At 34.4% G+C, this 12,900-nt stretch overlaps 1 protein-coding gene and 1 pseudogene across 1 annotated transcript; both read right to left on the bottom strand.

The window, feature by feature from the left end:
• Positions 1 to 2,020: 2,020 nt before the first annotated feature.
• Positions 2,021 to 4,206, bottom strand: LOC121769085 (annotated as a pseudogene).
• Positions 4,207 to 4,875: 669 nt separating this feature from the next.
• LOC121769084 (polygalacturonase At1g48100-like) lies at positions 4,876 to 8,475 on the bottom strand. Its single transcript, XM_042165766.1, has 7 exons — positions 8,060 to 8,475; positions 7,177 to 7,308; positions 6,794 to 7,024; positions 6,649 to 6,693; positions 6,352 to 6,559; positions 5,569 to 5,759; positions 4,876 to 5,488 (listed from the first exon to the last, which is right to left on the bottom strand). The coding sequence occupies exons 1-7, from the start codon at positions 8,384 to 8,386 to the stop codon at positions 5,096 to 5,098; spliced, it is 1,527 nt and encodes a 508-aa protein (XP_042021700.1). The 5' UTR covers positions 8,387 to 8,475; the 3' UTR covers positions 4,876 to 5,095.
• Between the last annotated feature and the right edge of the window lie 4,425 nt (positions 8,476 to 12,900).

Here is a 12,900-nt window from a genome sequence, read left to right as displayed (position 1 = left end):
TTTTAAATTATGTCTTTTTTTTTATTTTGCCATGAATTTAATTATATATTTTTTTTTAGGATTTGAAGTTGTAATTTTATTTTATTTAATGAAGTGTGTTTTTATTAATTGAATTTGTTGGAAATAAAAATAAAAAATGAAATTGAATGAATAGTTAAGGGATGAGATGGTTAAGAGACGGATAAGAGATGGGGGGTTGCAGGTGCTGTCTCTTAGTTAAGAGATGGAGTGAAAAGTACAGAGGGTCCCATGAATAGTTAAGAGATGAGACGGTTAAGAGACGGATAAGAGACAGCGTTGCGGATGGCCTAAGAACATCTCAACCATTACACTATACTCAAACCCATTTTAGTGTAAATGTCATACTAAATATTTATTTTGCTCCAACCATTTACACAAAACTCAAACCCAAAAAAATATTCTTCACCCACTAACTTTTTATACTTTTCAATCATACCTATATATTTTATCTAAATTACACACTAATCCCATGACACTTTATCAATATCTTAAATTAAATAATATAATATAATTTTTATTAATTAATATAACTAAATATGAAATCTATTATTTATTAATAATAACTTACAAAATTTAGAAAATTTAAATACAATAAAAATAGGGGGTGTGATCAATTGCTAACTCACCCAATAATTGCTAACTACAATTAATTTAAGACCATATGATTTTCAAAGATCTAGTGGTCTACAAATTGTCATGTGTAATTTCATTTTATTATTATTTAAATTTAAAAAGATAAGAAAAATTAACAAATTTAGGGTTTTGGTCAAACTATCAATATAGTGTATAAAAAATATCAATATAATGCATTGAGTATGGCAACACAGTTTTGAATTGACATTTTATACGTATTGTGTTAACATTTATTGATAGATATGTTGATATTAGACTGCTTCGGAAAAAACACGAAAATTCTAGATTTTTTTAAAATTTTGACATTGAAACATATGCATGTAGGATCTCGTTGGAATCCTTATAAAATTATCTTTAATTTGATATATGTTGAGTGAAAAAATAAATTAAATTGAGATGGTTATATGCATTTAAAGTTTTGAGATATTTTTCAAAAGTTAGTTATAACTACTTTATTGTTAATTGACATAAATATCCTAATTGACATTTTTGATCCACTATATTGATACTCGAAATTAAATGATCATGACCCTTGATTTAAATATTTAATGTCTATAATTTAGTTATAGTTAGCAATTTAAAGACGAGGTACCAATATAACGCACCCCATAAAAATAGTATAAAAAAATATTACTATATATTTGGGTTATGTTTCTCTATTTTAGACTTTCCATATTATGTATCGTTTTAATTACTAATGTTTAACTATTTTTTGTTATATTTGATAGATTAAAGTAACGGCTATTTGAATAAATTAAATATTTTTGTTTCTCTATATTGGAACGGCTCTTTGTTAAGAAAATAATAAGTAAATTATTTTTTTCCAATTATGTTGAATAATATAATACTAATATGGGCTAGCCCACTATTTAATAACTAATCAAATACTCCATTAATAAGATTAGATTAAGTTATCATCACATCTTCTCCATGCCGCCGCTGCTTCTCTCTGTAAGTTTTGCTTTGTATGTATTTTAATTTCTTTTCCTTTCTCTTCTTCTAATAAATATGAATTGATTTGGACTTGAATGCAATAACTCAAAATAAAAAAGTGATTTTGGTATACTTTTAGTGTAAACCTAAAGATAGGTATATTTTCTTCAAAAATCTATAATCGGTTTGATTTTACAGTACTGTTGGAGGTATTATTCTACTGCATTTTAGGATTATGTGGGAGATGATCTAAAATTCATTTATAAATTTCAATACTATTTGTAATTGTGTATATCATAATCATATTAATGATTGCTTTTAATATGTCTCAGAGTTTAATGCTATCCAAATTTCGATCTAGAATTTCAATTTGTGAGAATATTTTTGATGCATTTGCAGAAAAAATGAAGAGAAAAATAACAACGCAAGATCATGAAAAAAGCAGCAATTTCATCTGCTATATATGAACATGGAGAAAGACATTTTCTAAACACGAAGCACACATGAAAACGGATTGTTTCTCTAATCCTCATAGAACTCCAAGATTTTTATTTCTCAACTCAGACAACATGGCCAGTCATGGAAGCCTAGGAAATCTTGAGAAGTCCGGTTTCCTTCGCTCCAAATATGCGTTCTTCCCTTCATTGCCATCTTCAGTCCCGTAGAATAGGAGCGTAGCGTCCCCTCCAATTTGCTGAAAATTACGAGCTTACACACACGGACTATGCTACTACCATCTCGGATTCGAGAAAACTGCAATGTTTTTACAAGATTACCTGAAGTCCAGCATGCCCGTCATCAGCTGCATTGATGGCTGCTTTGCACAACCGAATTGCCATTGGACTATTCCTCAGAGTCTCTCTACACCATTTAACTGTTTCTTCTTCCAGCTTCTCCTGCTGATCAAAGACAGAGTTTTAAGTTTATGTTTGATGGCATTTCATAAGGATTTTTTAGGTGGAAATCTTACAGGCACAAATGTGTTGACAAGTCCCATTTTTTCTGCTTCCTTAGCATTGTAGAACCTTGTCATGTACCACATCTCGCGTGCACGTTTTGGGCCAATCTGTTTAAACACACATGATAATGAACTTCCTCTTCTTGTTAGAGAATGAAAATATAACAAAGAAACCGTATGTTTGAGTACCAAACGAGACATTATCGAAGCTCCATAGCCTGCATCAAAGCTTCCAACATAAACAGTCAAAAACAAGTAAACGGACTAGATGAACAATTTCATGAGCAAGAAGCATTGGTATGTGCTTAAACAAAACAACGCAAGACTACCTTCGGCCCTGTTTGACCAAAAACGGCATTATCAGCTGCTATTGTTAGATCGCAGACCATGTGAAGCACATGTCCACCCCCTACTGCATAACCTGCAACCTTGTCAATCATTAAAGAGACAAATTAATGACTTGTAAAGTTATATTGCGGTAAAATAAATAGGCAATGGAACTTAGCTTACCATTGCTATAACTGGCTTAGGAAGGCGGCGAATTTGGACCTGCATTTCACTCGTGACAGACTGATCAATATGATGAGAAAATCCTGGACAAAATAAGGCCTTAATCAATAAAACTCTTGATCTACCTGAAGGTCTAACACATTGAGACGTCCGAAGCTATCATAATCAACGTAGCCATCTTTGCCTCTGAGTAATTGATCCCCTCCACTGCAGAATGCCTTGGTGCCCTGCACCATACCATTACACACATTTACTTCGTGTGAACAAAATGAGTTTGTTTCATAAAGTGGTGATTACTACAGCATAACAACACCTAATTCTATTGATTAGTAGTGACTGAACCAACTATAACCTTAATCCTATTCTGTGTTTATACCTAAATCTTGGCTGAAGCAGTACATAGGTAACTATAGTAACATTATTTTTTCTAATTGAGTCATCGAAATAGTGCAATGCCAGTCAATAAAAATCTACCAGAAATCAGATCGACGACGACAATTAGCTCTTCTCAAAACACTTCGTTAATTAGGTAAAGTGACTCGGTAAATCAAAAAACAACAATACTACCTTCCCGGTGAGGATTATTACTCCGATTGAGTTGTCATCTCCGGCATCATTGAAAGCACGCATCAGCTCCTTCACTGTTTCAGACTTTCAGGCCTAAACGCATTTCTCCTCTCCGGTCTATTGATTGTGATCTACGACAATATAATACAAAAAATACATACATGTATGTACGTATATTAGTCAATAAACTAAACTAGTAGAAATATGTGTGACAGCGATCGGAGTTGAAAATCAGTGCAGTTTTCGTAGGAGAAGAGAGCTGACCTTAGCAATTCCTTCTCCGACTGCCTTCTCGTAGATAATGTCGGCAAAATCCTTACCGGAATCTTCGATCGCCGCCTTCCAGGGCGGGATATGAGTCGGTACGGCGCCGTGCACGCGGTGGTAGGTGTCGTCGAATCCGGAGCTGCAGGCGGACATGACGACGCCGTGAGCTTGATTCGATTCCGGAATCAGATGCCTTGAAACAGCTAACACTCTTCTATTGATTGCTTTAGCAGCTTCTGCTGTAATTCCCGCCATTGATGATGCTTCCGTTTGGCAAATTGGGAAATGGGAAAAGGTTGGTATGGCAAATGAGATAAGATAAGATAAGCTAAGTATGAGATTTACTGTTTTGCCATTGAACTGAAGCGCACAATATGAAATTCAGTTTGACTAATTTGGTAAATTTAAAGATACAATTGAAATGGAGTTAGTAATTTCATATCCGCCTGATTACGATTCCATCAGATATAGTACTCCTACTAGTTAATTAGAGAAAAGGAAATAAATTATAGCTGATAAATTCTGAATTGTGTATAAACATATTTGAAATTGATTAAACTAGCTTTTTTATATTTATATAGATGATAATGACATCGTCGTAATACTATGATTTATGATAATCATAAATATTACTAGTTTAATTATTCATATATTCAGTAGTATATTAGTATATCAAACTATCCAGTGTAGGAAATGCTTTCTGGGCTGGAGTCATGAAATGGGCCAACCATCATCAAAAGGTCCAACAAAGCAGGACATTATATACCGATCTTATTTTCCTTTTCTTTTTCAATGTTTTTTTTTCAGTAGTTTTATTTTTTATACTGAAAGAATACAATTTGAAGTTTTGAAATCTACTGATAATGGACTTATATATGAAATCTGTTCAAGATTTGATTGAATAGTTTTTTACTCTTTCAGTATCATGAAAGTCAAGTTTTGGTGAGACAAGTTTCAGTTTTTTGCTGCCAATTTTCTCCAACAAATTTGCTAAAATCATTGTTCACTATCCGAGTAACAAATTATTGATATTGTCAATTGTCATCCAATATTTGCTAAAATTATTCTTCACAAACTATGGTGCGAAAGGGGCCAGCCCAAACCACGCCGACCACACAAAAGAATACACCGCATAAATATATAGTAACTCCATCACTCTATACACACATAGCAACAAATATCGTCAAAATGTCTTGATCAATATACCTAGCAAGAATCATGATCCCCTTGAATCTTGTTGCTCGACGGCTTCCCCACTTGCAGGCACTCAACCGGAGGAATCATCGGAGAGAAGAGCTGCCCAAAAGTCTGCCAGCAGAAGGGGTTATACATGTGGTAGCGCTCCGGCTGTGCCCTCAGCTGGATGTTCGTTAGGGTCACGTCCGTGCAGGGCATGTGGTCGCTGCAGGCAAGGTGCACTGGCTTAACTGTGTAGGTCCCACGTATGTTCTCATAGTTGATCCCGGACAGAGCCACTGCAGAGGACTGGTTCTTGCAGGTGCTCTTGTCACAGTAGAATTGATCGATGACTATAGGCAACTGCACCTCAGAGACTTGGATGTTCGAGAACTGCACGCCTTGGACTGACCCCGACCCGCCCTAGAGAGAAGCAGCACTCGGGTTAGGGCAAGATTCGTGGCAATTGAGAAACAGAGCTATTAAAGAGAAGTTTTTCTTACCTGCCATGTCTTGATCCGGACACCATTCATCGTGTTGTGCATCATAACATCTCTGACAGTGATGTTCGACACACAAGCTTTGGTGTTGTCTTTCCCTAGCCCTCCGATGCTGATCCCGTGCCCTGGCCCACAGTTAATATTGTGTATGTATACATTGGTGCATCCAGTTTGTATAGATACACAGTCATCCCCTGCAACAAAACACTTCTTATTATAACAATTGTTGGGAAAATAACACACACAATCACGAAAAGCAGTAATGAACACGAAAATTGTTTACCCGGTTTGTCACTATATGATATTTGGATACACAATACAAGGAGAAACAGCTAAATAAATAGATATAGCAACATTAGGATCAGTCTGGCTTTTGGTGTTCAATCCATTTAGGCTCCACACTACAACAAAATCCTTGTTTTTATCTAAGTATAGTTTCCAAGATTTATTCATCTATCCAAAAATTTCACATGACTCTTGTCTCATTCTGTAATAATGTGATAAACACAACAGAATTCATATTCTTATCCACGCATTAAGACAACGACAATCCATGGCCCTAAAAGGTCATCAAGAACAAGTGTCTTCAACAGATGAAATGCCGAAATGGACCACCAATAGATGGCTTGATTTCAAGGATGTGTGGTTGCTATATAGGTCCCCTCACAACGGATAAGATTTTCATCAAAACGGATCACAAGTTTGTCCTAACCTAAACCAGCTTTCATATCATGTAACGACAACAACATTAGTAGTAAGAATTAAGGAATTATTTGCGTAATTTACCACAAGCAAGACTGGAGCTACGGATCAGGACGTCTTTTGAGTTTTGCAGATGAATGCCATCAGTATTGGGGCTGTCTGCAGGCGAGGAGACGCTGAAGTTGTACACCGTGACTCCAATGCAGTTGTCAAACTTCAGATGGCACTGAGGGCTGTTTTGGATAGTTATGCCAGTTACCGTCACATTGAAACTCCCATAGAATCTAAGTGCCTGCAAAGGCATTCAGAATTCAATTAACAATACAAAAAAGTTAAAAATTTGAAGAATCCCCTTTTCCTATTTTTTCAATTGGCTCTTACAGTTGGTTTGATGCTTGGCATTTTCCCACCAAGTGAGCTTCTCACCTGCCACAATTAAAAAATAGACATCAAAACAAGACAGATTATTGGAGAAAAAAACTAAAAATATAAAAAAAAACAATGAAATTGGATAAAATTCTATTACAGGAGCTGGAGGCTTTTGTCCAAATGTGAGGTTAGTTGGGAAGATCAATTTAGCTTGATCATCAAAGGGATCATTATCATACGGCACACTCTTCCACCAAACGGCGCCGTTTCCATCGATCGTGCCGCTTCCCTTGATCGTGAGCCCAACCAGCTTAGTAAACTCCAGCCATTGGAGAAGCCCTGAACCCCAGTGGCTCGAGCCTGTGGGGGCCACAATCGTGCCATCTAACTGCAGCATTTCAATAAACACATGGTGATCAATCAATGATTTTCATCTTCAATTCCCATATTGATAAGAACTAACTACGGCATTTCAACAAACACATGGAGATCAATCAATGAATGTCATCTTCAATTTCGAAAATTGAGAAGAATTATTACCTGAAAAACAATGTCGTGTTGGCAGTATGGACCGGAAAACGAGATGGGCCCCACCAAGAAGACGTATGTTGCTGGGACATAAATGGTTGAAGCTTCAATTTTACAAGCAGCAGCCCAGGCAGCTTGAAATGCCTGCAACAAATAAGAGGGGGTTTTTTATTCATTAAAATTGAAATTAATAGTATTTAAGTACAGATTATGTTATGGGACCAATTTTCCAAGTAGTCAAACTCAAACATGGGCATCAGCAATTCCTATGCTGCTTGTGAATTTTTGGATTATTGCAGTTTAACTTGTTGTATTATTTTTTGTGTGCAAATAAATATTTGTTTTAACCTTTGGAAATTTATTAGTGGACCACCTCACTTTTTCTCTTGTCTATTTATGTGACTGTTCTGCCTTTATTTGGTGGAATAAATATGTGGGCAGTTCTGTTATCCTATATTTAAATACAACTCCCTATGTTACTTTATTCAATTAATTAATACACCTAAAGCCAGAAATATTTAACAAATTAATTTAAAAGATTACGAGTTTAAATCTCCTAAATAATTTCTAAATCTATATAACTGTCGATTATTTATACACGTGGCAGGCACTAATAACGACGGTCTAGTGTTTCAAGCCCATGTGCAATAATAACGGAATTTGGCTGCTATTAATTTCGAAATATGAAATCATGAGAAGTGTAATAATAAAAGTAAAATGGGCAATGATTGGAGCAGTTTCATCAAAAAAATTTCCTAAAAATTGGCCATGCAAACAATGCTAATTCTGATAATGTAACAAGAGTTATAGAGTAGGAATGTCAAATTTTGGACCACATTTTGACATGCAATTTTTAAAAATAAATTTGTTTTTTTTTTCTTAAACCTTCTTGTACCTTAGTATCATCTGATTTCCCATCACCTTTAGCTCCATAATTCAGCACATTAAACACTGTTGAACCACCTTGCTTCGGCGGCGAAATTGGCGGCGGCGGCGGCGCTTTCGGCTGCGGGATCTTCGGTTTCTGCTTGCCGGAACTGCTGCTGTGGTGGCCGGAGCGGTGGCCTTTGCTCTTCTTCTTGGAGAGCGACGCGGCGGAGTTTCGACTCTGCCGCCAATGTTTGCCTACTCTTTTGGCATTGCAAAACTCGACGGCGGAGCAGCACATTAGAAGCACTACGATGATTGTGAATGTGATGTTTTTTAGGTGAAAACCACCCATTTTTTGTTTCCGGCGGCGGTGGCGGCGGAGGAGTGATAGGTGGAGGGGGAGAGGAGTGGTGGGATTCAAGGATTTTATATAGGTGGAGTGACCATCTGTTTTGAGTTCATAAACAAAAGAATTATGTCTTTATTCTATTTTGTGCCATTTTTATTAATTGTTTGTCACAATCTTTTGTGAAGTTATATTTTGTTTAGGAATTTCGCCCAACATAACGTGAAGCATTTGTTATGTTTTGTTTTGTAGTAAGTATCTCATTCATTCGTCCATGCAAAAATACATTAAATTTAAATTGGTTAGTGCATGGGAGTCTGGTTTGCAGCAATTAACTAGCCAATTGCATTAAACTAGAATTTAAAAATAAATAAATAAACAAACAATTAAATAATAGTATATCTTGTGCTTTGGCATGTACTCCCTACAAATTGTCATTTATTAAATGAGTCTTTACCAGTATATGTAATGATGGTATATATCTTCATTTCTAGAGAACTTACAATTGTCTTCAAAATGAAGTATATTGAATTATGGTAATAAGTTTCAAGCTTCATTATGGAAACTCATATTGTAAAACAATGCTAACTTTCACATTTCTTTCAAATGGCCATGTTTTAAATTGGTGGCAATACCATATATCTATAGTTACATATGCTATTGTTCCAACAATTTTAATACTCAAATTCCGACTCTCCAAAATTTTACTATTATGATTAGTTAGACAGACCATGCTACAAATATGGAGTATATATGTTTGGTCCATCATATTTTTACTCATAATTTTTAAAATTTAATGTTAGGTGGTTCCGTATGTTGCATGTTGTACTTATGCTTGTTCATTCATACTTCGTATACATAATATATGTGTGATTGTATTAAATATAGTGATGATTAATAAATGGAATTGATGAGAGATTGAAAGACACGTGACGTGAGTGGGTGTATAGATTGTCAAAGGACAGTGATTATAACAGCTCCCTTCACCATCACATGCAAATGCAATCCTTCACGGGCTGCGCTTTTCACCCTTTTGTCTTCTACCAATTATCCCTATTAAATAGTATTCCAATACATTTTTTTTCCTTCTCATCCATCTATTAATTTATGCTACACAAACATTCTCCATGATGCCACATTCCTAATATTTTACGTCTCCTAATAAAGTGGGTAATCACTAGTTATGTTTCATTAAAACTCAAACCGCTAACGAATTTGCGTTGAGGATAAAAATGTGAAGTTTAATCTTTTTCCATGAAATAGAGACAAAATTTGAAGTGATAAACTAATAATTATATGAGATTTGTTCACTCTATCAATTAGGAAATTTGCACTCTATGGTACATGTTATTTTGATGATTGAAAAAAGTATTTGGGGTTATTTAAGGGGAGATATACGATGATTATGATTTATTAAAATCACTTAAATTTTGCCCCATATCACTTGGTTTTCCATTTAGTGTGAGTGTGCATAACCTTCTTCTTTATCACTTGGTTTTCCATTTGAGAACATGAATATGGTAATAGAGTGAGCCCAAGTCGATGATGAATTTTATCTCTTTATTTCTTTTTGTCTTGCCCACCCACGTGATGAAACTCTGATATGTCATTTTAGCCCTGCACGCCTACTCACGTAGTGAAAGTCTGATATGTCATTCAAGCCCATACGTGCAGGGGCGTGTTAAAATCTCTTAAATTCTTCCCATACCAACTTGGTAAAGATCTCATCTAATCTATAAATGGTGGATAACCTTCCTCCTATGAGGTTTCATCTAATCTATACAAGTGGATAATCTCTTAAATTTTGTCCCAGGTTGACTTGGTGATAATCTCATTTAATCTATACAAGTGTGGATAACCCTCCCCTATGAGGTCTCATCTAATATATACAAGTGAGGATAATCTCTTAAATTCTGTCCCTATCGACTTTAGTGAAGATCTCATCTAATTATAAGTGTGGGTAATCCTCTTCCTATAAGGCATTTTAACGGATGAGTAGTCCATTTATAATAAGATCGATTTTGATGTTCTTTTAATAGAGCGTGGAGGGAAATACATAATTGTAGTGAAAAATGGAGAATAATATGCATGGAAAAATAAGAAGGGGAGGAAACAAGAAAAGGGCGCCCATGGTATTGTTGTATCGAGTTTTGTAAAGTTTTGCAGATAAAGGTACTAGGAAATGTACTTACAAGCTGTCCACGTGTCCATCCAATAATAATTTACCAAACAGTCAGAGAAATCACGAGTGAGTGAGTGCACCTTAAAAATGAGGGTGCTATCATTATTAAAAGTTGGGATTAGGATGACAAAAAAAGTCGTTTGGATTCAAATTATGTATGAAATTAACTATACCTATAGAAAAAGTCAATCAGATTCTAATAAGATTGTTTAATTGGAACTTATAATTATTGAAACATAGATCTTTTGGCATTCGATTGTGTTCAATATTACAAGCTCATCGAGGCTCCTCGATTAATGAATGAGGCAAAACCTCATTTTCATCACCAAATTGTGGTGACGTGTCATAGCTCCTCTACACACGGGAAAACGTCATTAACAAAAATCGTTTTTCACACTCCACCATGAACCAATTTAATATTTTAAAGTCTATTTATTTTTAGTTCTATTTATTTCGAGTTCATAAAATAAAAATAGGACATGGAACCATCTCTTATTGGCTTGCAATTATTTCACCAACAGGCTTTTCAGTGAATTAAGATGCTTCTTGTTGAATTACAAAATGTAAAAAATAAAAATACTTAAGGAGTGATTGTATCTAGCTATATAAACTTTTATTCAAATGTCCACTTCTACAGTAATGATCCCATTGTTTTGTCACTAGAGATGTCACAATAATATTAATGGTAAAAAAATAAAAATAATTAAAAAATTTAACTAATTAATTAAAAAGTAAAGTTGAATAGGCTTTTTCCCATTTTCGCCAGAAAATCGCCGTATCTAAGGTCTGGCATAAAGTTAAATTTCCAATAGAAGAGATATACTATATCGTAAAATCTCAAATCAATGGCATTATTTTGGCATGTTTGGCTTTTACAATAATGTTTTGTTTTGCGACTTTAACAGATAAGTACAACCTTCTAAGCCGTTGGTTCAATTCGTCTTGTGAATAATAGTAATACACTCGTGAGCTTTTTATTTCTCGTGAACTTAGGATTAGATTAGTAGGCTCTATTTCAAATGTTTTGACATCACACATTTATTGAGGCGACAATATTGGGCATTATCTCCAGGCCAATAAATTCGTATTATTTGAATGGATAATTAACTATATATTATAGTAGCTAGAGATTACATGTGATAAAAGGACGACAACATTTGCCGTATAATTCATGTGTCATACTATAAAATTCGATTAGATAGTACTTAGTAGTAGTAGTAGTAGTTATGTATGATAGAGACCTTTCTCTTTTTTGATCTCTAACAATTTCATAATTTGAATCTAGGATCTCTAACTATTTAAGTACTTATCTTACTATTATAATTATCAATTTATCATGCAACTCCCATTTTCATAAAGTCTAATTTTTGAGCTGAAATTGGTGTAGACATGAAATACATATATCTCGATAATAGAAAACCTCTAGTTTCACAAGATTTTAACAGATCTGCAAATGCTGTTAGAAATCAGTGGTGGTTGTTACTTGCAGTTGGGCACCTTTGTTTTTATTGCGCTAATTTCATATATATCCATTCACAGGATTAAATAATCACAACACATATAACAATTTTTTATTGTTCTTTTTGAGAAACTTGGGCTCCCCTTCCTTCTTTCCTGGCTAAATGTCATTTTGTTTTTATCATGTGTAAATTTCATATGCATCCATTCACGGCCTAAATGAAGCATCTCAACATTTAGTGTTTTTGATTAAATATAATACTATGTAATATTTTAATCATTTGTAAATGTGATTTTGCAAAATCGGAAAATTGGAATAAGAGATACTCCATGATTTTCATTGAGCATGTGGTGGGGAAGGACAAAGAGCAATCCGTGACTAGCTATAACTATGGACTATGGTTGTGTTGTGTGGATTTAAATTGGTAGTTGGTATTATTTTTGGGTATGACATATGCGTGCACAAATTAAGGCTACTCTTCGGTATGCTTTTGTGACCACGTTAAGTAGGAATCACATACAGGAGAATCATATGAGATATTCAATCTAATATCTTTGCTCAAATCACACTCTTACATACACAACATTTTTGTTAATTACCACTATAATTTAGGCTAGGTTGATTTTAAATTGGAGTACTATAACTTTAAAAATCTCCTTACAAAAAGACTAGTACCACTATTTATAGTGCATTATGAGTAAACCTTAATGTAATTTCGGACAAAATGTTTTGGATGGTACAATTTTTGGCGCAGTAAATATTAAGGATAGTGGTTTAAAAATCAATAATTTAGAATAAAATAATTTATATCTCAAATTTTAAAAGTGTTTGAATAATTATAATCTTTATGAGTTTGTGCTAATTTCTCAACTTGACATG

This window comes from Salvia splendens, chromosome 15 (assembly GCF_004379255.2).
Source record: "Salvia splendens isolate huo1 chromosome 15, SspV2, whole genome shotgun sequence".
In the NCBI taxonomy this organism is placed as follows: domain Eukaryota; kingdom Viridiplantae; phylum Streptophyta; class Magnoliopsida; order Lamiales; family Lamiaceae; genus Salvia; species Salvia splendens.
Note: the sequence above shows the minus strand (reverse complement) of the source record. Positions and strands in the feature narration are given on the sequence as shown.

Excerpts from the sequence above, each read along its gene's own strand:
- LOC121769084 (XM_042165766.1), bottom strand. The coding sequence starts at position 8,386 with ATGGGTGGTTTTCACCTAAAAAACATCACATTCACAATCATCGTAGTG. Across the intron at positions 7,309-8,059 it reads GGAAATCAGATGATACTAAG|GCATTTCAAGCTGCCTGGGC; the intron begins GTACAAGAAGGT and ends TATTTGTTGCAG. Across the intron at positions 7,025-7,176 it reads AACACGACATTGTTTTTCAG|TTAGATGGCACGATTGTGGC; the intron begins GTAATAATTCTT and ends GAAATGCTGCAG.